Source organism: Anopheles bellator, chromosome 1 (genome assembly GCF_943735745.2).
Source record: "Anopheles bellator chromosome 1, idAnoBellAS_SP24_06.2, whole genome shotgun sequence".
NCBI classification, from domain to species: Eukaryota; Metazoa; Arthropoda; class Insecta; order Diptera; family Culicidae; genus Anopheles; species Anopheles bellator.
In genome coordinates this window covers 5,604,502-5,631,826 of record NC_071285.1, presented here as the reverse complement: position 1 = coordinate 5,631,826, position 27,325 = coordinate 5,604,502, and the positions used below count along the sequence as shown (strand labels likewise).

General features: G+C 50.2%; 4 protein-coding genes across 4 annotated transcripts; 2 read left to right on the top strand and 2 right to left on the bottom strand.

Moving 5' to 3' along the window:
- Window positions 1-149: 149 nt before the first annotated feature.
- Window positions 150-18,619, bottom strand: LOC131206385 (ATP-binding cassette subfamily G member 4). Its single transcript, XM_058198919.1, has 9 exons — window positions 18,503-18,619; window positions 17,584-17,862; window positions 6,583-6,869; window positions 5,751-5,880; window positions 2,171-2,712; window positions 1,680-2,096; window positions 1,499-1,615; window positions 1,179-1,435; window positions 150-1,113 (listed from the first exon to the last, which is right to left on the bottom strand). The coding sequence occupies exons 3-9, from the start codon at window positions 6,638-6,640 to the stop codon at window positions 772-774; spliced, it is 1,863 nt and encodes a 620-aa protein (XP_058054902.1). The 5' UTR covers window positions 6,641-6,869; window positions 17,584-17,862; window positions 18,503-18,619; the 3' UTR covers window positions 150-771.
- Window positions 18,620-19,022: 403 nt separating this feature from the next.
- On the top strand, window positions 19,023-20,831 carry LOC131211441 (uncharacterized). Its single transcript, XM_058204939.1, has 5 exons — window positions 19,023-19,136; window positions 19,196-19,993; window positions 20,048-20,272; window positions 20,350-20,478; window positions 20,622-20,831. The coding sequence occupies exons 1-5, from the start codon at window positions 19,110-19,112 to the stop codon at window positions 20,829-20,831; spliced, it is 1,389 nt and encodes a 462-aa protein (XP_058060922.1). The 5' UTR covers window positions 19,023-19,109.
- Window positions 20,832-21,283: 452 nt separating this feature from the next.
- LOC131216833 (ribonucleases P/MRP protein subunit POP1) lies at window positions 21,284-23,722 on the top strand. The gene has a single exon (XM_058211417.1). It carries the CDS (start codon window positions 21,287-21,289, stop codon window positions 23,720-23,722), a length of 2,436 nt encoding a protein of 811 aa, XP_058067400.1. The 5' UTR covers window positions 21,284-21,286.
- Window positions 23,723-23,887: 165 nt separating this feature from the next.
- LOC131206191 (acyl-protein thioesterase 1) lies at window positions 23,888-27,075 on the bottom strand. Its single transcript, XM_058198638.1, has 5 exons — window positions 26,825-27,075; window positions 26,629-26,660; window positions 25,718-26,105; window positions 25,486-25,641; window positions 23,888-25,418 (listed from the first exon to the last, which is right to left on the bottom strand). Exons 1-5 carry the CDS (start codon window positions 26,873-26,875, stop codon window positions 25,386-25,388), a joined length of 660 nt encoding a protein of 219 aa, XP_058054621.1. The 5' UTR covers window positions 26,876-27,075; the 3' UTR covers window positions 23,888-25,385.
- Window positions 27,076-27,325: the final 250 nt, after the last annotated feature.

Below are 27,325 nucleotides of genomic sequence, written 5' to 3'. Positions count from 1 at the left end.
CGCTCAAAGCTCGAGCTTTCGCTCGAAGCTCTCCGGTAAGCGTTTGCTGTACCATTGAAGCGTTTCTGGTGTTTGTACAGAAAACGCTTCAAGCGTGCGTATCCGAAGTAAAGCCTTGAGACGGGTAATTTTGCATTCGATTCGTCAGTTTATTAATTTTGAGATTTGTTTTTCATAAGTACACGGTTTGTTTCATATTTTTTCGCTATAAAAAATATAGTTATCACTATTCGCTATTCCGTTCCAAAACAATACATTTGTTGCCGAGTTCTAACACTAATAGAGTGAGCCAAACACGAAAGGGTACACAAAATATCATGAGCGTAGGGAACATTTCCTACGCGGTGTCCTGGACAATGCTCTCTTTCGTTTCGTTCGTAAAAAAAAACCAGCAATCCTCTTTCCTGTACTAAAAACTAGGGAATGTGTACAAACATACCTACAGAAAGCTATTCACTGTTCACCGGATTGAAAGGGTGGACATTGGAGGTAAACTGCATTGGCCATACTTTGGATTCCACCCAAAAGAGTTCCCTTGCGCCTTCCTTAAGCCTAGCCTAACCGAAAACATCTATACACCTCGTCCTACCGCCTACGGAACTGATAGTCAAGTCTTACAGATTGATTGGTTCTGTTTGCCCGTCTTCAAATTTTATCGAAAAAAAGCCAAAAAGAAAGCCCGTAGAAAGGAAGTACCTCGCCCGATACGCAGCATCGAGCGCGGGGATCACACGGATGATTAGCCACGGGGCTCGCCACGCCACAGTCCCGTCACTTGTAGAACCTTCGCCGTAGGCTGAGATAGCACACCAATCGGTAGAACAGGGTCATCGAGACGAGAATGCCCAGCTCGAACAGGAGCGTCGTGTTGTCGATGCGCACATAGTGCAGCAGCACTTTCGGGTCGTCAAAGTGGCAGTACATCTCGTTACAGTCCAGCCGGGCCCGGTTATATCCGAACACGACCAACACCACCGACACGACCCCACCCCGGATGAAGGAAACACGCATCAGCCATTGCATAAAGAGCGGGATCTGCGGTGCAAAGTCGAACCCGTAGATGGCCAGCCCCAGGAACGGTGCAATCGTTAGCGGACCGATGGCGGACCCGTTCTGAGGAAGAGGAAACAACACATTAGGATTTCCGAATGGCCTTCAAATAGTTCCTCCAGCCATACCATAACGTTGAAAGTGGCGCCAATCATGAGACCGAATCCTTCGGCACACAGCGACACGATGATGCCGACGAGCGCAAACAGGCAGTACCGGTAGAACTCCGGTGGCAAACCGGACAGCCAGTAGACGAGCACGGTGAACACAATGTTGAGCAGAAGCTGCACCGGCAGCCGGGACAGCGTCAGGGCAAGATAGTACGGGAAGAGGCCGTACCAGCGGTTGAAGCACTCCTTTTTCACCAGCTTCACCTCGCGGGGATCTGGAAAGGTAGAATACGAATTGAAACCAGGCAGGACCTCTTGCTCGGGCAGCTACTACGTACAGCTCAGAATCGGGACCATGATCTGCGTGTAGCAGAAGAAGAAGCACACACCGAGGCAAAACTTCAGATGATCAAACATTCGGGCTCCGTCGTTGGCAGCGTTGAGGAAGATGAGACCTACAACGACACATGGACATTAGAAGGATTGAAACATCGGTCGGCCTTCTCCCAGGCGCCGTACCGATGAAGATGCCGCAGGCGATGTGGTGGATCAGCTGAATCCACAGCACCGTCCGGTTGCGGATGATCTTCGTCCACATCAACCGGAACAGCACCCAGAACTGGACGAACCCGGACACGGCGTGGCGGTTGTGGAAGAAGCGCGTGATCTGTTTCATCTTCTGCACCAGCGTGCTGACGTGCGGTCCCTGCCGCGGATCCAGGATCATCGAGGTGACGGTCGGTTTCAGCACAAACTCACCGACCGGTTCCAGCGATGATGGTTCGGTGTGCGAAGAGATCGAGGCCGGGCCGGACCCGGACCCGGGAGCGCTGGGTAGCTGTTGTTGCTGTTCACAGCAGATCGACTTCCCGTTCTGCATTGCGTCCGCCAGCGTCGGAATGATCTCCTGGGTGTCACTATCACAGATTTCGATTACTGAAACAGATACAGAGAGAGAGAGAGAGAGATTATGAGGTCCCCGCCTCGGTCGAGAAGCTCCCAGGACTTACTAAAGTCTGCCGGATTGTAGTGCCTCGGGCACTCGATGTTCATGTGGGCCAGGAAGGGCACGAGAGCCTTCGGATTGCCCTGGTACACGCACTGTCCCCGGGCGATCACGTAGATGTGATCGAACAGCGCGAAGATGCTGGCCGACGGCTGGTGGATCGTGCACACGACCGTACGCTCCTGGCGGGCCAAATCCCGCAGCATCCGGACACAGTTGGCCGCCGTCACCTCGTCCAGCCCACTGGTCGGTTCGTCCAGGAAGAAGACCGACGGGTTCGCTACCATCTCCAGTGCGATCGAGAGTCGCTTCCGTTCGCCACCGCTCAGCCGCTCGGCCGTCACGTTCCGCCGGTGGTTCAGGTTCAGGTTCGCCAGTACCTCGGCGATCGTCTCCGACTGACCGTCGGTCTGCTCCTTTATCTTCAACCGGCACGCGATCCGCATCAGCTCCTCGACCGTCAGCATCGGCTGGTGGTGATCCTCCTGCGTGATGTAGCACGAAGCCTTCTTGTTCATGTGCACCGTGCCCTGCACGCCGGATTTGCTGTCGCCCGGGAACACAGAGTGACATTGTAAAACGATCAAGCCGCCATAGCTCTCTCTCGCGTGACGCCCATTAATTCCTTAACCCAGTTTAACGGTGGCGAAACCCATGAATTAAACATGACGGCTATTGTTCTTTGGGCCGCGGCCACGCGACTGTGCCGATGTAGGTAACGAGAGGCAACCTTATTTGTGGCTCCGTGTTTCCGCTCCCGAGTGTGTCGGCTCACGCCTCGGAGCGTCCTTGTCGTCGTCGATTCCGTGTCCCATTTGTAGCAAGTGAACGACAGAGAGTTAAGAAGGGAGCTATTAGCGTACTCAACGCAGAGTCACTAATTCGCACCTAGCTGCCATCTTTATCATCAGCAAATGTGGTCATTGAATCGGAATTATGGATCCAATTACTACAATCGGCACTAAGTATAGTTGATCACTGATTTACAGTGCGATTGACCATCAAACCCCGATCAAACCGATTCCGATGAGGCTCATAATATCGATTGTTAACTGTGACTATATGGCACGTAGCGCCGTCCTGCTGAAACCAAATGTTGTCCAAGTTTTCAACTTTAATTTTGGCTTCTCTTGCACGATGTGACGACCTACCACTTTGGAAATGAATTTTCCATTTTTTTTTATTTTCTACAACCAAAATCGTATTTTTTACATAAATAGTATGAATTAACCTTTCAAATCAAGATTTAAGCGTCGAAATATATTCAGCCGTTTTTTTAACTGACCAAATGAAAAAGTGTGCGCTTATTTGACCACCCGATACAATTTCGCCGAAGAACCGATCAACCAACTTTTTCTCGGTAACGTACGCCATCGACGGTGGATCCTTCTTCATTTGCGAAGCTGAATGGGCCGCCAGACCCAAAATCGCACCTCCCAAATTGCACGACTTCAGTTTGAGTTGAAGGCTAACAATTTTCTGAAATCGTATTGCGTCCAATTTCGAAAACTTCAACATTTTTACTAAATGTTTACAGTTATCAGAATGAAGTTTAAAATCTAAACCCTTGATGGATCACCCTATATATTGTATTTCAGCTGAGTCAAATGCATTTAAAACAGTTGTCAAGTTTATTTTAATTATGATCGGCCCTTCGATTTACGATTTAATTCGTGTGACACAATCGTAAACCGCATTTAGAATTTATCGAAAAGGATTGATCGAAAGCTCGATCGATCATACCCGTGACAGGAGCAATTAGTTCCCCCGGGGGGGGCCCTACCCGCCAGCAAAATGTATGCTCGCGAATTGACAAATTACCCTCCATTAGTGTTACGGCCCGCCGAAGCTGGTGCAGAAAACTGTAAACCGTGACAGCCGCAAGATGTGACTCTCCGATTTACGATCAAACGCATACGCTCCGGATTCGATTTCCTCGACCGGTCGGGAGCTCTCGGGAGGCCAAATGCGGCCACGACAGCACGGCGAACGAACTAATCAACCGCATCAACCAACAACGGGTCCGCTCGCCATTAGCGCCGTTGAAGTGCGAATGGAGTGACCACTTTGCCCACTCGACACACCAATCAATAGTTTCGCCAATAGCCTTCGGCACCCGAACGAACCATAAACAATAGTCAGCACGGGACCTCACGAGGCGCTGTGTCAACTTCGTTAACGGCTTCGTGTTTGGTTTGGTCGACTCGAACAACAAACCGAAACGAAATGGAAAGCTGTGGTTTGTGGTTGCCGAAAGTGTGCCGAGTGGCCTGTGCACAAAACAATAGTCACCGGCCACCAGACCGATTGTTGATAACATCATAAAAAGGCCGCCAGCAAATTACCGGTCGTCCGTCCCCAGCCAAGCATCATTATCCGGTGGCCGCATTTCGATTAGCATGTGCCAACGACGCATAAATGGGTTCGCTGTTTTTATGCGCCTCCGGACTTTGGGTTCCCCGGGTCCGGTGATTAAAATCAGGCCGCTTATGCTCGCCGCCCCCGGGGGGCCGCTCAAGGTGTCGTCGTTGTCGGTTGTCGGTGTCATAATCTGGGGAGGAGTGCTTTCGGTTCGGCCACAGCTGAGTTGAGCAAATGTTCCCGTGACTCTTTTTTTTTTTTCTGCCGCAACGTGGTTTGCGCGATTGCGCATACGTACGCGCGCGGCAATTCGGCACAGGGGCGCACGTGTTGCGTGAGGGTCCGGTCCGGCGGTCAGTGACCGATGCTGGCGATGGGCCAGACGAGCGCGCAGCAGATCAACGCCAGTGGCAGCCACGAGAAAAGTGTGCGTTTTGGCAACGGATCCGATCCGTTGATGACCGCATTATGACTGGCGGCCAGTTAAGGGCTACTAGCTAAAGAGCCACTCGCCTTGCGAAATGTGTTACTAGAGGCTAGGGATTAAGACCCCATCGATCACGTCGCAGGCACGGCAGGAACATTCGAATACAATGTTCTAATACTTAACACAGTACCGGGCAAGCAAAGGTCAAGATCGCAAATGATAAAAACGTGTCGTCGCCTCCGGGAAAACGGACGGACCAGAACCTTAATGTCGCGGCTAAAGTACTGCTTGATGATGTGCCCTCAGCTGAGTGGCAGCTGAATGCACGCGCCTCACATCAAGAAACGTCTAATGACTTCTCTCGAGGGGAGAAGAATCTTTTTGAAGTGGAGAAAAAATGGACGAAACAATGTGAAACATTGAACCGCGGTCAGCGGGGTCCACAATTGTTGATCGTTGCACGGGTCAACCACACAACCTAGTGTTTACTTCTCACTTGTAGCCTCATACAGCCCGATAGATGGAATAGACTTCGGTGGCTCTTCTCGACGATCATCCATTTTTTTAAATGATCTTCCTTTTATCCGGCTATAACCGAAAAAATGCCGTAGTTAAGTTGTAAAAATTCAAAACTTTCTAACAGTTGTCCGGTTCAGACAGTGCTTCGGGGGTCACACGAGCAGCCACAAGCAGATTGCGTGACCGAGGGCTCCGATCCCCAACGGTCCAATTTTGTAACGTACCCAGGCGGGCAAAAACGCAGAGTCGGGAAACATAATCCTTCAGCCTTACTTACCGGTAGCCAGAAATTGCGTTCAGCAAGCTGCTCTTGCCTGCCCCGGAGGGTCCCATGATGGCCGTTAATTGTCCATGCCGGAAAACGCCACTGACACCCTTCAGTATCGTTCGTTTGTGGCTTTCACTCACTGGTGGGGAAGAAAAAAAGGTGGGTAAATGGTGGGGAAAGATACAGAAGACGCCTCACGCACGCACGTCGTTGCTTGACCTAAGAAGTGGGAGCTCCTCATTCGGCCACCCTCACTGGCCAGCTACTAACTAACAAACCCTATGTAACCTCCAGTGGTCAATATTTCCCACCGTTTTGCCGCCTTTCTTCAGGTATTTATGTGAGGCCATGCTTAAACCCTCGCGAGAACTCGCGAACTGGCAAACGGCGAATTAATCTGTAGTGAATAAATTTAGAATGTCCGCAATCGGCATCAATTCACCAACGAAGCCATAAACACTTCGGCCACACTCAATTGGCGCGCTTCAACAAATATCTTCAGCGCACTTCATTAACTGCCATTCTCTAATCATTTCCGCTGCTCGCGCAGCGCAGGATCAGCTCTCAGACCGCTCAGTGCACTCTCTCTCACGGTGCTAAAAATAAAGCCCGCGGGTTGTCTGTCGTGGTTTTAAAATAAATCAAACAAAATTACGCTTCTTGCGAGAACCAGGCGGCCTCGTTGGCGTGCGTACCGGCGACCGTCTCTTCCGGCCGGTCACAGACAGGCGAAGCGAGAACTTTGCCCTCCAGCTGCACGGCGATTCGCATGCTCCCCACGCACCCCGACACGCACCAAAGTGCATCTCCTGCCTCGGCCTGTCCCTGTCCCGGTACTTACGGAAACTTTTGCGTACGTTGACCGCATACTCGATGTCTTGAAACTCGACGTCTTTCATCTTGCAGTGGCTGGATGCACCGTGGAGTGAACGTTACGCTGCACCGGGCGATACGCCGAGGATCGATGACCGTAACTGACGTCACCAGGAAGCGCGCTGCGCTAAGGAATGCTTAGACCCTGGGGCTGTCGTTGCACTTGTTGTTGCTGTTGGGGAAGGTCCCAAAAACTAAACGCCACTCGCTGAGATTCCCCCGGAGGACACTCTGTTAATCCATTCTGGTGGCGGTCTGTTAATTAAACATAGTATGGTGATGTTAATGAGGAAGGCATAAATATCGCCGCTGTGTCCGAAATCCGTAGATCAATTCGAGTTCGAGCACGCTCATCTACATATTTAATTGAATGACATTAAAGTTATGAATTTAAAAAAAAATATTATAAAATATGCAAAACAACTGCTATTGGTTGAAAGCCCCAAAAAAGGCTAGACAAACACCATAAAAATACTAGTTTTGTAAGAACGATGCGTAGAAAACAAGAACCGGTCTCCCAAAATGACCATCTAAATGTCAGACACCGAAACCGAAAACCGCTAAAAAGCATAGTTTATCATTTGTGCTCGAACTATCGATTTCAGTTTCCGGGTTTTTTCCGGGATCCACGAATTTGGGTGACCTTCTTATCCTGCTCCGTGATCGATTTATTAGGGGTTTTACACCGTTTGACTGACTATGATAATTTCGGCGCCAGCTTCACCACGGTTCACCACGGCTTTGCAGCCGGCCGGACCGTGGCCCGGCACCCGGCATACGGGAACCGGTTTTTGCTGGGTTCGAAACGAAGATCAAGGCTTGCACGGAGGAGGCGTTTTTTGCAGACCAACACCTTGATCTTGAACTCGTCCGCGGCAATCCTTCTCGGATCGCTCAGATTGTTGTAGTATTTTTTCTTCTCTTCTCTCTGTTGGTTTACGTTGTTTGGTTGCTCACGCTATAGTTTAAATTCATGACGTCGGAATGTGTCTTCGTCTTCGTCTTCGTGCCTCGCGTAAAAAACACAAACCCCAAATATACCTCCCCAATTAACGTCCGGTTGAAGACTTAATCTTGAGATCGCGCGCCCCGTTCGAGAGGAGTAACAACAAAGACCAGCGTGGCGCAAGAATGCGACGATGACGGGCCACTAATGCGTGAAGAAACTGGAATAGGCGGGCGGCGGGAAGACAACCAATTCCAAGGTCACCGTCACGGTTTGACGCAATCGGTAAGCAGCGTTGTGAAATGAAATCATTTGTTTCCGCCGCTGGATGGACACTACGCTTGTGTTTGGGCGAGAACTCCAATCGGCAAAATGATTGGCCAGGTCGGGGTCCGTAGTTCGAGTTCGTAATTCACCGACCTATCGGACCGATCGCTCACGATCCGCGTCACGAGACGTGACGAGACGCACGGGGTGACAGGGCCGAACCCAGATTTTTGCATCCGGCGCCGCGCGCGACACGGTCACGATCCTGCCAGCATCCGGCCCGGCGGAAATGGAACCTGCATCTGACCTCAAATCGCCGTCTCATCTCACAGCCGGACCCGGTGATGAATGTTGTGTTTTATCGCCACCGTTTTTCGCCTCGCCTTCTCGGCCCCCGGCCACCGACTGGAAGGTAAATGATACGTTATTTATGCACACCCCTCGCCGAATGACACGCTCAATAATGCGCGCTGAGATCGATCGGTTGAGCATTGGCCGGCCACGATCATCATAAACCTCGCATTTACGGCCCCGTGTAATGAGCGTTGAACGATTCATTCGGGAGGCGGCCAAGAAAGTGGGAAGCTACTTTATGTAATGCAATTCATTACGGAAGAGGCTTACCGCCCGGTCCACCCAGGCCTGACAGGTTGTTGATGTCTTTATCGGAACCCGAACCCGAGATTTTGCTACACAAATTATAGGCATTTGGAGCAAAATGCGTCGCACCGTGGATTTCGTTGGAAGTGCTTCTGGAGGAGGAGCACTGTCCAGAACGAAGGAACCGGGTCTGGCCACCAATTAACCGGTCACTAATTTGCGGTAATGGTTGTTGTGCATCGGCATCGATAATTAAACCGGACGGCGTCGGATATTGGGTGCCAAGTATATTTCAGCCCGGCCCCCGATGGGATGTGTTATGGTAGCCGTAAATTAGCATTTTCCATCCCACCAGCCCTTTCAAGGGCCTGTCATTTGTGTGGGCACCAAAGTGGCCCACTTAGATCGATAATTGATTTTTGTTGAATTTGGATTTTCCCCTTTTTTTCGCTCCGATTACCATAGCGGTAATCGGTACAGCTAATATCTTTATCGAACTTGATGACAGTCAATCTAGATCTAGATCTAGACAATCAACCAGTGCCAATAAGTCGATGACGGGATGGTTGAGATTGATCGATGGAGTCTCAACGACGAACAGTACGAGGGTTGTTCAAAAAGTCTCGGGAATTTTGAATTTCCGCGGGTTTCCGCTCTCTCACCTATGCCGACAAGTTCGGCCATTTTGAATGCTAGGTAAATTGTTGACAGCTGTTTTACTTGCACGTGTTTTGACTCATTTGTTAACATTATTGCTGGCAAAGAATCTGTACCAAATTTGGTGTGTTTTTTTGTTGCGCGGACACTTTCCGAATGTTGACTGTGGCTAATGGTAAAGTATTTAGGGCCAAAGCAGCGTTTACAAAGGTGGTTCGAAAAGGTTCTCAGAGGCCCGAGAATATGTGGAGTTCGGTCAAATGTAAAGGTTTTGCTTACAGTTGTTGCCACGAATTTGTGGGCAAACAAAAATGGTTGTTTCTGCGTGAATATTTGGCCCAAACAGCACAGCAATGATGCCAAAACCACCTGATTTCCCAGATCCGGCTGCCTGAGTTTTTTTATTAAGGACGACGCTAAGCTATGATTGAGAAGATTGAGACGGCATCGAAGGAGCCGCTTTACAAGGTAACAAAAAATGATTGTTTGAAGTACTTCGCCGATTGAACAACCCGTTTGTACAAGTGTATAACATCTAATGAGGAAATCTGTGAAGGGGACAAATTGGATATTCATGAATATTTAGAAGAAAACGCATAATTCCCGATACTTCTAATACCGAATATACCGTCAGCCCTTAGGAGATTCAGATGGAACAGTACTGGTGGTTGACAACCAATGCCTTCTCCGTTCGTTTCGCTACAAAATAGATGAATACCTATTCGCCCCAACGATTTCTCCGACCATCAAGTGCTCATTGGAGCCAAACAGTCGCCAACCACCTCAGAAGCAAAACGTGACTTTTTCAGTGGCCTAAACAGCATCCATCTTGATCCCCAAGTGCGCGTTCACTTCAACAGTGTTTATGCTGTGCGTGATAAATAAACCCGTTGCACGAGCCGGCCGCGCCAGCTGCCAGAACTTGCACAACTTCCAAGGACTCGTGCCAGCTGGCGATGGTCTTAATGGTGGCTTAGCTGCCGTGGCCAGCATCTTGGGCTTTCACAAAATAAATACACGATGACGACGGACGACGGGTTAGTAGGCACCGAATGTCGAATCTTTCGAGCATTCTGCGCTCTGCAGCCCAACGGCCGCGCAGCACAGCAGAAGGTCACAGTGCTCAGTGCGGCCAAGAGCCCAGCTGCGGTGGTGGGCCTCTAATGGCTGGTTCGAAACCGAATCGAGCGCAGTGCCACATGCAGCATAGCCCCACCACCCGGCTGGGCCGAGATTCGAGACCGAGACTTCCGATCCCCAGCGGTTTTGGATCCGTCTCCGAGGTGGCCGCACCGATCTCGGTTGGCGTCATAATTTGTGGTTCTAACATTTTCGCGAACGATTTTCCCACCTTTTTCCAGCAACGGGCACCAGTCCATGGTTGGGCCGCTTGGCGAGAACCGGTTCCGGCCCGAGCTGGCCCTAGCAGGGGCGGACGAACGAAACCGACGCGCGATCGAAACGGTAACTTTATCCGGGCGAGATGTCGACATCGGGGCCGGCGATGTTAGACGGGTTCACAGATGGCATTTTCAGAAGTCGCACGCACCGTAGCACCACCCAGCTGCAGGTGCCACCGGCGGTTCAAGGTTGTGATCGTTCAACTTGACTTTTATACCCCGTTCGTCATCGTCTAGTTTCAGGCCCAACGAAAGATGGATCACTTTTATGGCCCCGAGCGACCGAGAGGTCGCCGTGGAGCAGCAGCGAGTCAAGAGGCTGTAGTGCTTTCAACGGCACGTCCAGAGAGCATAATCAGTGGCCATTCGCTTATGCAATGCCCTCTCAAGCTCCTACCTCAAGTGGCAAAGGTAATACAACCGTCATCGTCTCCGTCGTGACGAACGGATTGAGCCGGGCCTCAACCTGAACGATCCGGCGAACGGTGAGCGTGATTCTAACGAAGACACACCGGGGCCATACTGGGGTGTTCAATAAGTTCGTATGGTCGGCAACAGAGAGCGCTGCTACGCTGCTTAATTTTATTTGGTAAAAGCCATTCAGCATCGACATGTCACAGTATTTTTTACAATAGAAAAAATCAAGGATCGTGCGGTGATTTAATTTTTATTTTTGGAAGGTTTAAACATGGTCATACTAGCTTTCAAGACGATCCATATCAAAAACGTCAAAAAATAGCAACAATACCTGAAATCGTAGAAAAAATACAGGATATCGTATTGGAAAGTCGTCGAATCACTGAAAGAGATTTATTATAACGCCTAGAATAAAAGTTCGAATTCTTGGAACATCCACCGTGTTCACAAGATTTGGCCCCTAACGACTTCCATCTGTTTGCGGACCAAAAAAAAAATGCGTTCCAACAAATGATGACGTCACAACAGCTGCGAAAGCGTATTTTGAAGCCCTTCCAGTTTCGCACTTCAGGAATGGAATTCTTAAATTGGAATCGTCTTGGAACAAGTATATTGATGCTCAGGAAGGCCATACTTAATAATACAGTATATTGCAAATGGGTTTTTCTTATCGACCATACGAACTTATTGAACTGCCTAGTACATGCATTTTTGGGAAGCGACCAGCGCGTCGTCGTACGTGCATCATGCTGGCGAGAAAATGTCACCTCGAGTAGCTCACGGCCCGAGGGCATCCAGAACGTGCACGTGCTCGGACCTAACCAGCTGGTCTTTTTCTCACAGCACGGCACGGCGCGAGTGCATGTGCACCCCGCACGTTCGGCGTGAAATTAGGTCACCGTCGGTGTCGCCGGTCGATGGCCGGTCGTGCATTTGATGAGGTAATTGGCTAACTAAATCGCTATTTTCGTCCACTGCCAAAGCGAGTGTGTACAGCTAACTTCTGGATGCTTCTTTCATACTCCAAGCGGAACCCGTGTGATGTACCCGTCTCAAGGCGGAAGAAGTCGTGATTTTGCTTGGCAGGAAACCCGCCATGTGTAGATATTGATCCGAACCCAACTGGGGCGTTGACACATACCCCGCACGCAAGCAGATAGCGAAGAATTGGTGTGCTGCTGTTAGACCAACGGCAAACCAGACTTGTTGTCCGGTTCGGTCCGGGACTCCACCAACACTTATCATTGGATTGCTCATTTTGCAGTGCCAGCAATGGTCAGCTGCGTCGGATGCACACTCGACGCTGATAGCTCCCGGTCACCCGAACTAGGCAAACAAACGGTCAGTCGGTCGGTCGATATCGTCTGTAGCAGATTAGCACAGCGCCTTTGTGAAGCAGTCGAAGAAGCGATATCAGCGAGTCGGGATGCCGGGAGTGACGGTGTGACCCAGTTACATAAACACTGCTTCCTTCGCTGCCATTTCGGACCATCGGATGACGGATGACGTGCGCGATCGCGCGTCCTGTGACTAATGTGTGCCTGCCGGCCAACGAAAGCTGTAAAGTGCGAGGAATGATTCGATTAGCATTTTGCTGAACGATCGTAATTGAATTGGATTGCTTCAATTAGCCAGCCAGCCAGCCAGCGGGCCAGGTTCACACCTCCTCGGTGACGTTGGGCCAATCGCTGCACGATGGTGCCCCTTATCGATGACGATCTATCGATCGAGCATCGATCGTGCGGAATCAGTGAAGGTCGGACCGAGGTTTTAAATCGACGCTCACGGTTCGTAGACTCACCGAGCCGTCATGTTCGATTTACTGTCCCACCGATCCAGGGACCACCCGTGAATGAGTCCGGAAAACAATCCAGCCTGTTGACGCAGTCTGAAAGGCCTTCGGTCGGATCAAGATCGGGTAAAGCAGAAGCCTCCTATTAACATTCAAAACGTCGATCGATAACACGAATGTGTTGAAACATGGTTTGCCTACCAAAAGTGGTAGGCAACTGCTTCCGGCCTGGAAATTGCAGTCAGTGAACAGAAAATCACAACTCCATCGGGTCTGAGTATGACTCACGCAGCGAGACAATGAAGAGCTTTGTGCTCGACGAGAGATCGTTGGCCGAACCGACGGCACAAACAGCCTCTCTGGATCCTCCAACTAGGAGATGGCCAGAAGAAGAAGATTCTCGATCCAATCGACAGAAATCCCAAAAATGGTACGACCACAGAACTGGAAGCCGTCGATAGGACCAACCGCGTTAACCGCGTTCCAAACCGCACTCGACCTGCGGGCTCGGAACTGGTCCAAAGTTCAAACCGCACGACCCCGCGCAGTTCCACTTTCCAGTTACCATTAGCATATCGCGTCATATGGTTCGAGAATGGGTGCACCACTCCGTGCCGTGTTCCGGGTTGACTCGTACGCGTAGTTATTATTCTGCGCGATTACAACGTTGCTCAAACAGCGGATCCTGTGCGCACGGAAGGTTAGTCTCAGGTTGGTCCAACGGTCAGCCGCTAAGCAGCTCAGCGCTTATCAGCGCGTCAAGTCGTGTCTCACCGCTCGAGACACTGACCAACTTCTAAGTTCACGGTTCCACAATTTCTAGCCACGATTCAGGCGGCGGAGAAAAGGCCACGCGATTAGAGTGGACACCGTGACCTTCTCCAGCTCCGAGGAGTTCCCGACACATCGATCGATCGACTCGAATCATTATCAGGGACACCCCTGACGGCTGAAGCTGACTCTTGGCCCGGTGAGCACGAGTCGGCTCGTATTAGATCACCTTGCGCACGATCTGGTTCACTGGTTGGTGAAGTTGTTTCAATGAAACAATACGGGAAAGATCCCTCAGATCAGCAGCAGCTCCGTCTTATGTCATCGCTCTCACAAAACGTCCGGCCAGTCCCGGGAAGCCCGGAACGATCTTCAATTTCCCGTACCGTGTCCACTACGCTGGGTCTCCCCGGTCTACTTGGAAGTGGGAACTGAAAGCGACCAACAACGCACAGAATCCACTTCCAGCTCCCTAATTACGGGGCCGTACGGATCGATCGCTGGGCCGACGGAACCGATCCTAACCTATTTCTAATTAGCCAGCGTGTCAGCGCGGAATGTCAGCATCCTTTGGCCCTGTAACCCGTTACCGTGACCTAACCTAGCATTTGTGCGCTTCCCCACCCCAGCAGCCGGGGCAGTCCTGGACCGGCCCGGCCCAGGTTAACCGGTTACAGGTTACTCTTCACAACCTCCAGAATGCGGTAATCGATCGCACTGCACTGCCCTGCACCTTGCCTTTGCCGCCCCAAACGGTGCGTAATTATTGATCTTCGTTCGCATAGATCACGCGCACGTGTTCAGGCCTCAGCCGTAGTAGTAGGTTTGACGATCCTGAAGCCCGCCCGGGTCGGTGCAGATTCTGATCGATTGCGGAAGATAGTTTAGCTCTCGCGGCCTCGCGGCCCCGACCGACAGGGTTAGGTTCAATTAGAATTAACTGTTTGGTAAATAATAGCCTACGGCACCCGTCATAACGGGTGGTCGGTGTTTACTTTCTGCATGGTCGCTTTCGCGCGAACACGGAACACGGAAGGTGTGACCTCCGAGCGATTGGTCACCTACTCTGGTCTGGCTTGACTCGGCCGACAGTGCGTGGACAATGCGTTACTTCGGTCATGTTTCAGTGATTCCCTAGAACCCTTAACATCCGCCAGCTTTGTCTTGCCCGCCAGTCTCAGCTTGTGTCCATTTGACTTGGCTTGACAAAAAACTGTCCCATTCCCCGTAAACCCCGTTAGTTGACGGTTGAAATGGGAGGTCATTAAAACGCTGAGTGGGTTTAGTGCCGTCCCGGGTTCGACGCTTGAATTTGTCTACAATCTGGGCCCAATTAGGACCGTCCCGCAACCGCCTTTTTTGTCGGCAAGTTAATAGTAGTCAGGTCTGTTTTAATGCCCCTCCGGGGGCCTTAGTTTAGGTTTTTTTTTAATCCTTTTATGCAACTTTTTTGACGGAGGACCTCGATTCTGGCTGGGCTCCCTCTTACGACAATTATCTTCTAGCCGGCTTCTTTCGATCGGTTTTTTTCCTCACTCGTAGCTCGGAGGGGGGTCCTACGCAATTTTCGGCATTTTATTTGGCAACAGAAGGTAGTGACCGCTTTACGACCCGTAATGTGTTTGACGCACTCCGGTCCGGTCGTCGGTTTTCTTGGGGGCAGCAAGGCTTACGACACAATTTTACTGCACTTGCACAAAACCAGGCCATCCAATTCGCACCATGTCTACGAGCCAGCCAGACAGATCAACGCTTCCGTCCGTGGCGATTGCGAACCAAAAACCTTGAACTAGCTTGCAGCAATGGGGCACGATGCAATTTCCCATGTTGCAAGTGCATCCGTGTGGCCCAATCCGTGGCGACTGAGTAGCCACAATCCATCTCTTCCTTTCGGAACCGGAGGCCGGAACCTCGGGGAGGGGTGTTTCTTTTATTGTCCGATCCTACGCTGCCACCGGTATGAACGCCATTCGCGATCGAAAGCGAAAGCTTACGGCAGCTGCACCCTGATGCAGCCAGCACCCGCCCCAAAACGAAACCTTTACGCTCTAATAACCGGAACTCAGGCAGACTCAGCCCGGTCGTAGCCTCTGCCGGGCACATGTTGCAGTGCGTATAATGCTAGAACTTTCATGCGTATGTGCCAAGCATCGGTTTTTGGAGGCCGGAAAATAGGCAGGTAATTATGCACCCAGACCGAGCCATTCACCTGCATTCGGTCCGTGTATTATTTCGAAAGGCAGATCGACTCACTTTCCGGAATGTTGCAAGCGAATTGCATTGTGGCATCCGGTTGCTTCGGGCTTTGAGAAGGACGAACAACCACCAATATATTTGATGTGGAACTAGCAACTCCTTTCCTGTTCCTGAGTGAACCCAACACAACCCGCATCGCATTCTACATTAGTTTCCTTAACAACATTTTTCGTTTCCCAAACCATTCACTTTGGGGCCCCCCTGAGGCTAGAACTTTAACGAAACACGAGCCTATGAATTAAAGATTAACCTTCACCGTGAGAAGTGGGTCCCAGTGGCTCTTGGCCATCCCCTAACAATTCCCGCCCCACTCACTCGCTCACTCACTGTTCATATCGATCAATTCGCTATTGCGTAAAAAAAACCGCACACAAAACCTTGGCACCAAACTAAGTAACGGACGTAAAGGTTATGGTGGCTGGGCTGGCGCAAAACAAAAAAAAAATGGTGTCAGCATTCGGATTGGGCCGCCCGTTTCCAGCCGGTGATTTCACGGTGAATTCACATCAGTGGATTCCGCGCACGAGCCACCGTTTTCATACGCGGCGAAGGTTATTTGCGGAAGCCGCACTCGTCAACGGAGGAGAAGAAGACGAAACAACAGAAAATGCTGCGCACAGCATTGTTGTTTTCCGCGCGGTAATTAAACAAACGCTGCCTTTGGAATCGTCATCAGTAAACGGATGGTTCTAGTGGCGCGGATTGGTGGCTCAAGGCCAGTTCTTCGGCCTTTTCGCGAGCAGCGGCCCATCGAAGGGAAAGAATCTTCCAAGCCACCTAACTACGTATGATCGTTGGCAGAACAATGATCTCCGATCGCCGTTCGGACCGGTTCCACTGATCGGGCACGGAAAGAAAACGGATGCCCGCCGTCAAGTACGACCACATCTCAGCGCGGTCACGCGGTTTGAGACGCTCGAGATCTCGAGCGCAGCAGTGGAACCGGTGCAGCTGCCATCGTCGTCGTCCATTAAAACCGTGCATACCAAATTGAACTAACGGCACCGTGCGTAGATCAACGCGCAGAGCAGCTGTCCAGCAACATCGCGCCATCTCGAGCAACGGAGACTTTGAACGAAGGGGTTTTCTGCGGAGCGTCCACATCGTTGAGAAGTCTAGTCGATTGGAATGATAAAGAGACGTGGCCCGATGCTGTTACATAAGGGCGTCTCTCAAGAACCGACTGCCCCGTGCTCAGAGTAAGTTCCCATAATCAACTGGTGCAAGTTGATCGCAATCCGTGTGGTCCGTGTTCGTCACTGGTAGCCTTTTCTAGAACCACGTTGACACCACACACACCACAATGTGACCTTTCCGTGAAGGAATCGGCGCGGAAGAGATTTTACTTTCAAATCGCTTCCAGACCTTCCGGGAGATTCTAGTTCAGGATTCGAGGTTAGGTTACTAAGGTACCGAATTAATTCAAACGCTCACAGCACACAGGGCACGATCAGGGGTCAGACAGGACGTGTTGTGTTCCACGGTGGCTAGCGTACAGAGCTGCGTTTAGTCCATCCTGCGCCGGCTAGCTTCTGTGGCACATTCCACATAAATGCATATGCAATGAACGAGCTCCACATGTCGCCAGCCGATCGGCGGACCGGTGATTCATTAGTTCGTCCAGTCGTCGTGGGCCGCCATCGACAGCTGGGAATTTCTAGCTTCTAGCTGATCGATTTGACAAGATGCACACCCGATGCAGATGCAGAGGGCTGCAAGAAAAACCCCACACAACAAGTGCACGCGTCCTTTCGGTGAGTCACCGGGAAAAGCAGTCACGGCTCCCCGTTGGTTCCCTCGTAAGATCATCTATCGATCACACTGTTATCCCCCCTCAAACGTTTGCCATAGGATTAAGCTTACCGTGTAATGTTTATGGGTCGCCAAACGAAAAAGGTTTCACCGACCCCAGAGAATGGGCTGGGCGGGACACTAATTTCGGTTCAAAGCCACCGCTCGCGTTGATGAACTTTCTCCGGCTCCACACTCCCACTGGATCACTGATCACTGAGTTTGACACTGCGATCACTTGATTGCGACGACGGCGACGGCGATGATTTGCTTGACTCTGCGCATGACCTCAATCACGGTGTTTCGGCGAAAGGCCAACATGCGCAACTTCGAAGCCGCTGCGCGAAGAAGCTGTAAGAATAAACAACATAATGTGTATAAGCACCGCCCGATGCCGCCACGCAATCTTCGCCACTCAGGGGCCGCGGCGTAATGATGTATCGAGCGCCAAAAAATAAAAACACCATCGAGAGATGAACTGAGAAAAGCCCCCCACATCCGCCACACAAAAAAACACTTCACTGCCCGCGTGTCGGTTTGTAATTTTGAATAGCCCATCCGGCGGATACACTGTTACTAGTTTTTCCGTGTCAAAAATGTGCATTCGGAAATGTGCGAACCGGTTTTTGTGATTATTTTTTGTGCGTGGAAAACATGTGCCCCACGAAGAATGGCGATGTATCGTCTTCCGCTTCCAAACACGCGACGCGTTGGTTGAGTTTAAATTAAGTAGGGCATCGTGAACCACCAAACAAACACATACACACGAGGACAGCCACGTGCTATGCGCGTTGCGGCGGAAAACGCGACCCTCGTGGCCACAGAGCGGAAACCGTGCCATCGGCGAAACGCGATCCAAAATACACAAAACAGTGCTGCACATCGGAACCGCGGCCGAGAACGATACTCGACCACGCGCAATTTTGAATTATAAAATTCCTCTGAGAATCCTCTGTTTTTTCGAACTTCGTAAATTATTCGGAATTCTAACCTTTGCTTTTAGTTGTACAGTGATAGAGCAAAAAAGAAAAACTGCGTTGCAAACACGGAATCCGCACGAAATCGCTGCGAAGCGACCACTTTGCGAACGACGCGGGGCACAACTTACTATTTAACGCACACACGACCGGGTGCCGGCAGAAGTTCGAAAATTTTTGAAATTCTGGCGCTCGGAATGGGTACCTGTATCTAACTGACTTTCGAAACTGACTTTGTATTTTCGAACCTGACTCCGTCGAGTTCGCTCTCAAAACCACTCTCTTGCTCTTGCACGATATGTTATGCTTCAGTTTGAAAGACCCAGCGAAAGAAACTCCTTTTGTAAGGATTAACCAATTTGTTCTGTTTCGCATACACAAGTGTTGCAGTTTTATGTTTGGCCTGCCAAATATTTGTTAGGAATGTTTGGTTTAATCAGTCATTTAATATGACATCCGTATGTACGACTGCAACCCTGCACTGTTTTTTGACATTTGACACAACTGTGAATCATGTCTTTTTGACATTCATTCTGTGTTGGTTCTTAAACATTTTTTGAACGAGTTTCCCAAGATATTTCCCGTTTTTTGATCAAGATCAGTGAACTTTCGTTCGAAAATATGGAGCTGAATAACGTGCCCGATGAGGTAAGTAATTCACAACATCAAGTAAATGTAGGTTTCTAACAAGTGTTTGTTTTTGGTAGGTTTTATACCAAATTTTCGACTACTTGGATGTCTACGAGCTTAAGCCAGCGTCCCTCGTGTGCCGGCGGTGGGCGGAACTTACTTTTTCGGGACGAAGGATGAAGCGTGTGTGCTTGGAGCATCGTATTTCCGATTTTGATTTTTTTTCCAACACAAAAAGAAACTACCTCAACATTAAAGTTAATGCGCTTTACTCCCAAGTTGATCAGTTTGAAAGCTTAGTACGGTTACTGCGCACGCTTAAGTCTAATATCCGGATGTTGGATTTAAAATGTGATGTAACTTCCGAGCAATTACGATTGCTTCTGCTGGAAGCTCCTAAACTGGAGTATTTGAAGATTAAGAGCAATTGCAAAACGAATGGACCGTTCACGGTTTTACCGGATGATCACTTTAACATTATCTGTAGGAGCATGCCAAGTTTGCAGAGTCTTAATATGAGGTGTACGTGTGATTTTGAGTTGAAAGTATGGAAACACCTGAGCGGACAGTTGAAATTAGCTCATGTGCTTCTTTTTTGTGAGGAATATATCGAACCGTTCCTCGAGCTCACGTTTCCACTCCTAGAGGATTTGTCCTTAAGATTTGGCAGTATTGAAGAGTTAGTTTCAGGAAGAAGTCATGAATTTTTCAAAAGACACCCTCTTCTTCGGGAACTCTCCATCAGAGATCTTATTCCACTACAATGCTTTGAATCTATTACTCGCCACTGTCCTGAGCTAACTTATCTACACCTTCTTGTGAAAGATCCGGAAGAAGATTTTTTAGAGTCACTCGCACAGCTAACTAAGCTGAAGGTAAGCAAATGAAACACAAAAAACAATATTTTAATCAATTGCTACTTTTTGCAGCACCTGTCATTGGAAGGAAAAGTGGCAAGAAAAAAGTTTCATGGAGGTCCCAAGTCTCTCGAACTCGTTGAATTAGATTTGAAGAATCCTGAATTGCTGCTCGAGAGCCTTTTTGCGCCACAGCTGAAATATCTAAAAATCAATAACGCCCATCTCGTTCATTTAATGTTTATCTGCGACAACTTTTCGTATCTCCAACACTTAGAAGTGAACGTGAAAGACGTGGTAAGATGAGCCATCGCCAACTATGGTTTATAGTTGCTACAAAGGCCCCGTTTTAATTGTTTTGATTTCCTTCGTAGATTGGAGCCGACGATTCCGTACGATTAAATAACTTAACTCACTTGCTGGACCTTAAATTAAGGGGGCCTACCAACATTGATTACATTCATCACGAAAACGTCCGGTGCTTGACAATATCGCGTGGTGAGGTAAGTTCATATTGTATCAGAGAGTAAGAGACGAATGTTAGGCCATTACGGCTCAAAGTCTCTATAATACAAAAGAAAAAAAAAATATTGTATCAGAGAGAGCAAACACGGGTTTAATCTTTTATCGCCTTTGACGTTTGAAGGTAACCAGCATACACTTTCAAATGATAACGCACACGTTCCCTGCGCTTCAGAGACTGATCCTCGAGAAATGCTCGGTGTCTCTGGCTTATGGCGAATTCCTATATAAAGTGATGCCCCATTGCAGAGTCGACTATCGTAAGCGTCGCTTCTATCCCATTGAAAATAGTTACCGCTATATCCAATTAAACAAAATGTGTAGTACACAGTGAGAAAATTAATAATAAATTCAAGCTTTAACACCCCAACCTCAAAGTATATTTCGTCAGGACAAGGCGGGCGAACAAACGTAGGAAGAAAACGATATAAACTGAAAGAACGGAAATCGGAACGGAGGATATTTAGAATAATGTACGAAACGGGCAATCGAGATGAGGCAATTTTCGTTAAAATTACGAATGATTCAGCAGTTGCAACAGCTTCAGCTTCTCCTCAGCTCTTCGTTCAGTGTTTCGGGTCACCCTGTTTCGTTCAACGTGCTTTTGACAGTTCGCTTCGCCGGTATGCTGATCAACAACAAACGTTTTTCTTCTCGATTGGTGGTTAAAAGTAAAATTGGCCTAAAGGTTTTCACTCAAGGGTGCCTGCGCTGTCCAAGTCAGCCACGATGGAACAGTCGCAGAAGCTCCAGTATGATGCGGCTGTCGGTGGCCCCGTAACACTGCCAATGGGTCTCGAAATGGTGCGCTTCGCCGAGGAGCGTAAGGACGAGGTGTTACTGATGCTGCGCAAGATGGCCAGCAACGTGCACCAGCGCAAGCTGATGCACCAATCGTTGCCGCTGCACATGAGACGCCGTGCCATGTCGTACAATTCGAAGCGATTGCCACGCAAGTTCCGCTCCGCCCACCTGTCGCAGTTCAGCAAGAGCGGCGTGTCGGAGAAGAAAAAGCGGCCGTCGCGCAAGTTTCGTCGCAAACCACACAATCTGCTGAAGGAGTACGAGCGACGGAAGCGTACGTTCGTGTGGCTCGAGACGCACATTTGGCACGCCCGACGGTTTCACATGGCCGCCCGGTGGGGTTACAAGGTTGCCCAGACGCCCTGCAACAAGGGCTACCGAGCGTGCTACCGGGCAACCTCGAAGCATTGCTTGCTGCATGACCTGTCCTACGAAGGCTGTGTGGAGGTGCGGGGAACCGAGACAGCGCTGCGGGAAGGCTTGCGCCGGCTATGCAGCGAGCGCGTGGGCTTGACCATGGCAGGAAAAGCGTACGGCGCGGGAACTCGAGCCGGTTACGTGTGGCTGTACGAAGACGGACAGTATCCGTACGGGTGCCTCGGAAAGGTACGCTTTGTGTGGCGAGCCGGAGAAACAGAGGACCGACGCACGGTTTGGATATTTGCCCATCCCAGCCTCTACCGGAAGCTGGTCGAACAGTTGGTACTAATTTTTGGCCTCAAAAATGCTCTCCGTGAGACAAGCGAATGCCTCGCAGACATCACGCGCAATCCGGTCGACATCCGATGTCCGAGATACCGAGCCACCTCGCAGGCCAACGGCGAGGTAGAGGTGATCGAACTGAAAGACACTCTCAATCGGTTCCACCTGACGGGTCCGCTATCGCAGGCGACTCTTGCCAAAGCGTTGCGGCTTTACAAACCTCCCGCGGAGTTTGATCCATCCCGTAGCACCGGCACTTGGTACAGTGAGTTCGTGGAGGGTGTGCCACAGGCTAAGAAAATCCTTCGACAGCAGGCAGTCTACTGGGGGGCCAACAAAGATCGAACATCGCCCGGTGAACTGTCGCCGGGTGAGGTGATCGGTCTCGTCGTCGAAGATCCACGTCTAAATCGTCCCCAAAAGCGCACCAAAGCACTGCCCGGCATTCCTTCGAGATATGCCCAGCTGGATGACAATCAGTGCCCCACGGCCACCGTTTCCACAAGCTACTCGCCGCTGTGGGACGACACTATACGGAACCGTGTTACGGAGGAGATGAAATCGACCCACGAACTGAGCCACCGCCGTAGCATCGAGGCACTGGTGCCGGGTGAACGGTGCGCTACTGAGGCTTACCTTCAACCCGTACCGATCTTGCTGCTTCAAACACCCGGTTCCCAGGATGCCGATTACAAGCGGCTCGGCTACGGCGCTGGCTGGGACGTTATTGTGCCGGCCGGTTACGGACTTCCACTGTGGCACTCGCTTACCCGGTGGGGCGCAAAAGCGGCCGGTCAACGGGAGCTCGACATGATGGCGATCGAATCGGGCACCGATCGCTCGGCTGCTCCGGATACGATTCTCGGGCGGTCCGAGTCGGCCACCGCGCATACGGAAGCCCTTCGAAGGTATTTCAATCGCCCGAACAACCGGAGGGTAAACTATACGAAGCTGTCCATCGCTTCCCCCTTCCGGTGCCCCTGGACACAGCTCGTGCACGAGTGGAACGGTACGGCAAAGGGCGGCGTGGACAATCCACAGGCTGACACTTTCTTCGTCCTGCGCGATAAGGATGCACTGGCTAAGCTACGGCTGGCGCTCGACCGAAAGTTCAACATCCGTAGCATCGGTCTGCCGCCGGCTGCCCTTGTTCCGCTCTTGATAACACTGAAAACGCGCGGTAATCCGGGTGCTAATGCCATCCTCTGTCTGCCGAAGCGGGAAGACTTCCGGGCGAATAAAAGGAACCGCCTGGACAGTGAGCACGGGCCCGTGTACACGGAACCGCTGAGGAAAGATCCGCACGAGCGCGAGCGGAAGGTGCTCCGGGCGCAACACTTGCGCACGTTGAAACGCCTGCGTGGTCAACGGGTGCGCGAAAAGAAACGCCGTCAGCGGGCCAATCCGGGCGTTTTGGTGAGAATCGCGGCGGCCAACAATGGGATGCGAGTGCAGGAACAGCTAGAAGAGATGGCCGAACTGTGGTTGCCGGGTCAGCCGGCCACGGTGAGGGACCAGTGCAGCCGTGAATGCTTCGGATACGTGACGCAGTGTTGCTTCAGCCTAAGCGAAGGTAAAGTCACCGGACTCGCGTACGTGACCGTGAAAGGATTGGAGAAGCTGTTCAAAATATGCAATAAGGGAACGTTCAAGGTGTTGATCCGGGGCACCCGCTCCAGGGGTTATCGCTTTGCTACACTACGGCTGGCAAATGAATGATCGTCAAATGTGTATGAAGTTTTCTTTGCGAAATATATCGACCCTATTGTACGAACTATCTGCAAATGGTTTTTCGACATCCAACCTTACCATATTTGCATACTTTCGCCATCCTTTCCAAAGCTTATTTCAAGTCTGAAAGAAAGGGCAAACGCGTTTTGTAACCTAAAATATATTGTTGTATCTCTTGTAGTAGTGTTACGATCAAATTACATTATGTTGGTTGTGTTTCTATTAGTAGTTCCGGTTTCCGATGCCATAGCCTCTTCCGTATTTCTGTCTGCCAATGAACCACCATTCGACCGAGGGGACGCATTAATCGCGAAGCGGTTTAAACTTTCCACATTATACGGTTCGTGCTCGAATAGATTAACGCTTTTGACGCATCTTTTCGCTTCCTACGCAACGCGGAAGTAATGTGATCTAAGGATTTGAATAATTTGCCGAAAGTGACTACCAGCTTCCAATAGAGTAACAGGATGGGGATCTCCCTCATGCCAGAAGAAGGTATTCTCTGCCAGCGATTGAATATACGGAAAGCTATTTCTCTGGTAAATGGCTACAGAGCCTACTTGTGCCCTAACGGCGCCCTTTCGATTGTTTCCACACTGTTTCATTTTCATTATTATCTCTCTTGTGTTGGCATTGAATGATTAGTTCGGCTTACTCGGAGATTGTAGCTTTGTCGGCCGTTTGTCAATTTTCGTCACAAACTTGAACGGTCAAAGGAACATAATGGATTAAATCACACGGTGGAATAGCGGAATGAAAGGCCCTCCGAATAGGAGCAAGAAAGGAAAAAACAAAACCTGAAACTAATGGAACCAGTTGCGAAAGGGTGAATAATAGTAGATTTAAAACAGTTTTTACGAAAACTGCCCACCGGATTAGCACGAGCTGAAACCTTAAACTAGCAGAAAATAGAGTGTCCACGCTCTGCTTGGTTTTGACTAAAATAGAATAAGTTTAACTTTCTGTCTCACGTTCACGGTTTCGTCTTCATTATCCTACTCATTCGCGCCATCCCTCTGATCGATTTTCATCGTAAAGCTGCGTATGAACTTTGCTTGATTTGAATACTTTTTTATAGACTTACGTTTACGATTAGTTCCGGGGACGTTTCGTTTTGCTTAGTTTCGTACGTTACTTAGATTGCGAAAAATCAATGCCTTGGCGCGACGCTGCCAGCAGTGGTGGACATGAATCTCGTATTGCTTTCGCTGAGTCCGCGTACCGAGAGGCGGTACTCGCTCACCCATTTGCTGGTAGGATATAAAGATATTGACTCAGTTTCTGTATTGTTTTGCAGTCCTTAAAATGTGTAGTCCTCTGTCACATTACCAGCGCCTACTAAAACAATGGTTGCTTTTCTCCCGAACCTACGTGCCCTTAAGTATTTAGGATGTAATGTTCATTCTTCATTTTTATACCGAAGCACAACACCATCGCAGAAGCATCTGGTCTGATCTTTTCCGTCTCCTCTCGCCAGTAAGTTACAACATTGTTTAATGAAGGAACAAAACGAATCAATTAACGACCGGAGACTCACGATGTCACACTTTGCACAATTTTACATTTCTTTCGCGCGATTGCACGCCAGTTTGGTGGTAATTTGTGGGATGTGAGCGTGTGGGATTTTGGCCGATGCCCGTACGGGTAACGCTCACTGACGAGGAACGTGTGTTGCGATGAAGTTCTGAAAGGGAGCACCATTTATCGACGTTATTCTCACCATCATACCGAACATTGCCACATTCGTTTACCTTCATATCGGCCAGCTCCGCATCGCAGGCACTGTGGCCGAGACTTTCGTACGATTGGAAGTGAGATTTTTGCATAAACGATTTCAGCACGCTCGAGGATAATTGACCAAACTTGTAAAACACGATCGGATCACAGTCACCGTGGCACTGAAGAATCTAAAACAACCCAAAGGGCCAAAAACGTTCAAGTTATACAATGGCTCGCTTGTTCGGACGGACGTGCCGCACTTACCGGCACCGTATCCGGACACTTTCGGTCGCCGGGGAACCGCTTGTGCATCGGCAGCCAGCACGACAGCGCAATGATGCCGGCCAGCGGTTCCACGAACGTTAGTCCCGCGTACAGGGCAAGCGCACCGCCCTGCGAGAAGCCTCCGAGCATGATCCGGTTCGATGCGATTCCGGCCTTCATTTCGCTCCGGATCAGATCGTGCACGGTGCGCGTGGCCCGCTTGATGCCCTCCTCGTCCTCCGGGTCACTGATCGAGATCGACTTCAGGTCAAACCACGAGTTAAGCCGAAAGCCACCGTTCATCGTCACCGGCATGGGGGCTGCCGTCGGGCAGATCACCTTCATGTCAGCCGTACGGAGTCCCGCCATCGAAGTGGCCCACCCATGGCTGGAAAGGCGATAGACATACGAAAGCGATTTAATGGAACACCCACTTTTGGCTCCGCCGTCGAAGGCACTTTCTGTGCATTGTACGCCAAGCGACGATTGTCGGAGGGAGCAGCATAAAAAAAACATTACATAATTCAATCAACGTCCACCGTAGAGCGCTGTGTGTCGCGCCTACGTAAAGGACTCTCTATACCGCCGCCCAGCCGGCCATCGTTGAAGGTCACGCAAATCAGGGCCACACATACACATACACACACATGAGGCAGAGGACGGAGAGAGAAAAAATCCATGCCACAAACACGCATTGTCCACTGGAGAAAGTGGCAAGCCAACCGGTCACACGGGCGGCAGGGGAGCTCCGGAAGGTAGCACCGGGCGGAATACAGTGATGAGGAAAATTGATTTTTCTTTCGTCACTGACAGAGTCTCGGCACCCGGAACCAGCAGCTGGGTGGCGGGTTCACTTTCGGGACCGAGTTTATGTTTTTCGTTCCCATTTAACGGTGCAAACAACAACATACCCCGTATCGCCGAGTCCGTGAAGGAAGATTAACTGCAAAGAGAGCAAATGGGCGAGAGAGAGAGAGAGAGAAAACAAAAGTGGGAGTTTGAGTGAGCACTGCGATAAGGAAAGGCCACATCAGGGAAAAGGGGATCGATCGGTGCCGGGCGGCCCGCCTGTCCGAGTTGGCCCCTTCACCGTCGACGGCCACTTACCGTCGACGTGTGCTTCGCGACAGATGGAATGATAACGGGTGCAGCGGCCATTCCAGAGGCGGATGATGGGTCGTCGGTCCGGTCGGTCCTCTTTGCACAACGATTTCCAATAGTGCCAATTCGTGTAGGCCGGGAGGGCGGCAACGAGCACAGAACACTGGCTTTGAGGCTACGCGGTCAACGGAACCGTCGGAGTCGGTACGCAAGATCGGTGACTTCTTGCGCTGGGGACAATGCAATGCGTCTGAAATGTCAAACAACGAGCTAACCCTTCGAGCGCAAGTGCCTCAATTTTCTACACCATCCGCAACCGCAAAACGTCACTTCGTTTGCGCTATAAAAATATAAAAACGAAATGTCAAACGTGTTTACATTCGTGTTTTTGGTCCGAGAAAACAAAAACAGCAGAGAAATAAATTAATTTCTGAATGTTATTTTTTCAGATTTTTTAGATTTTGTTGCTATTCCAGCAAATAAGAACTTACATTACTTACAAAGCGT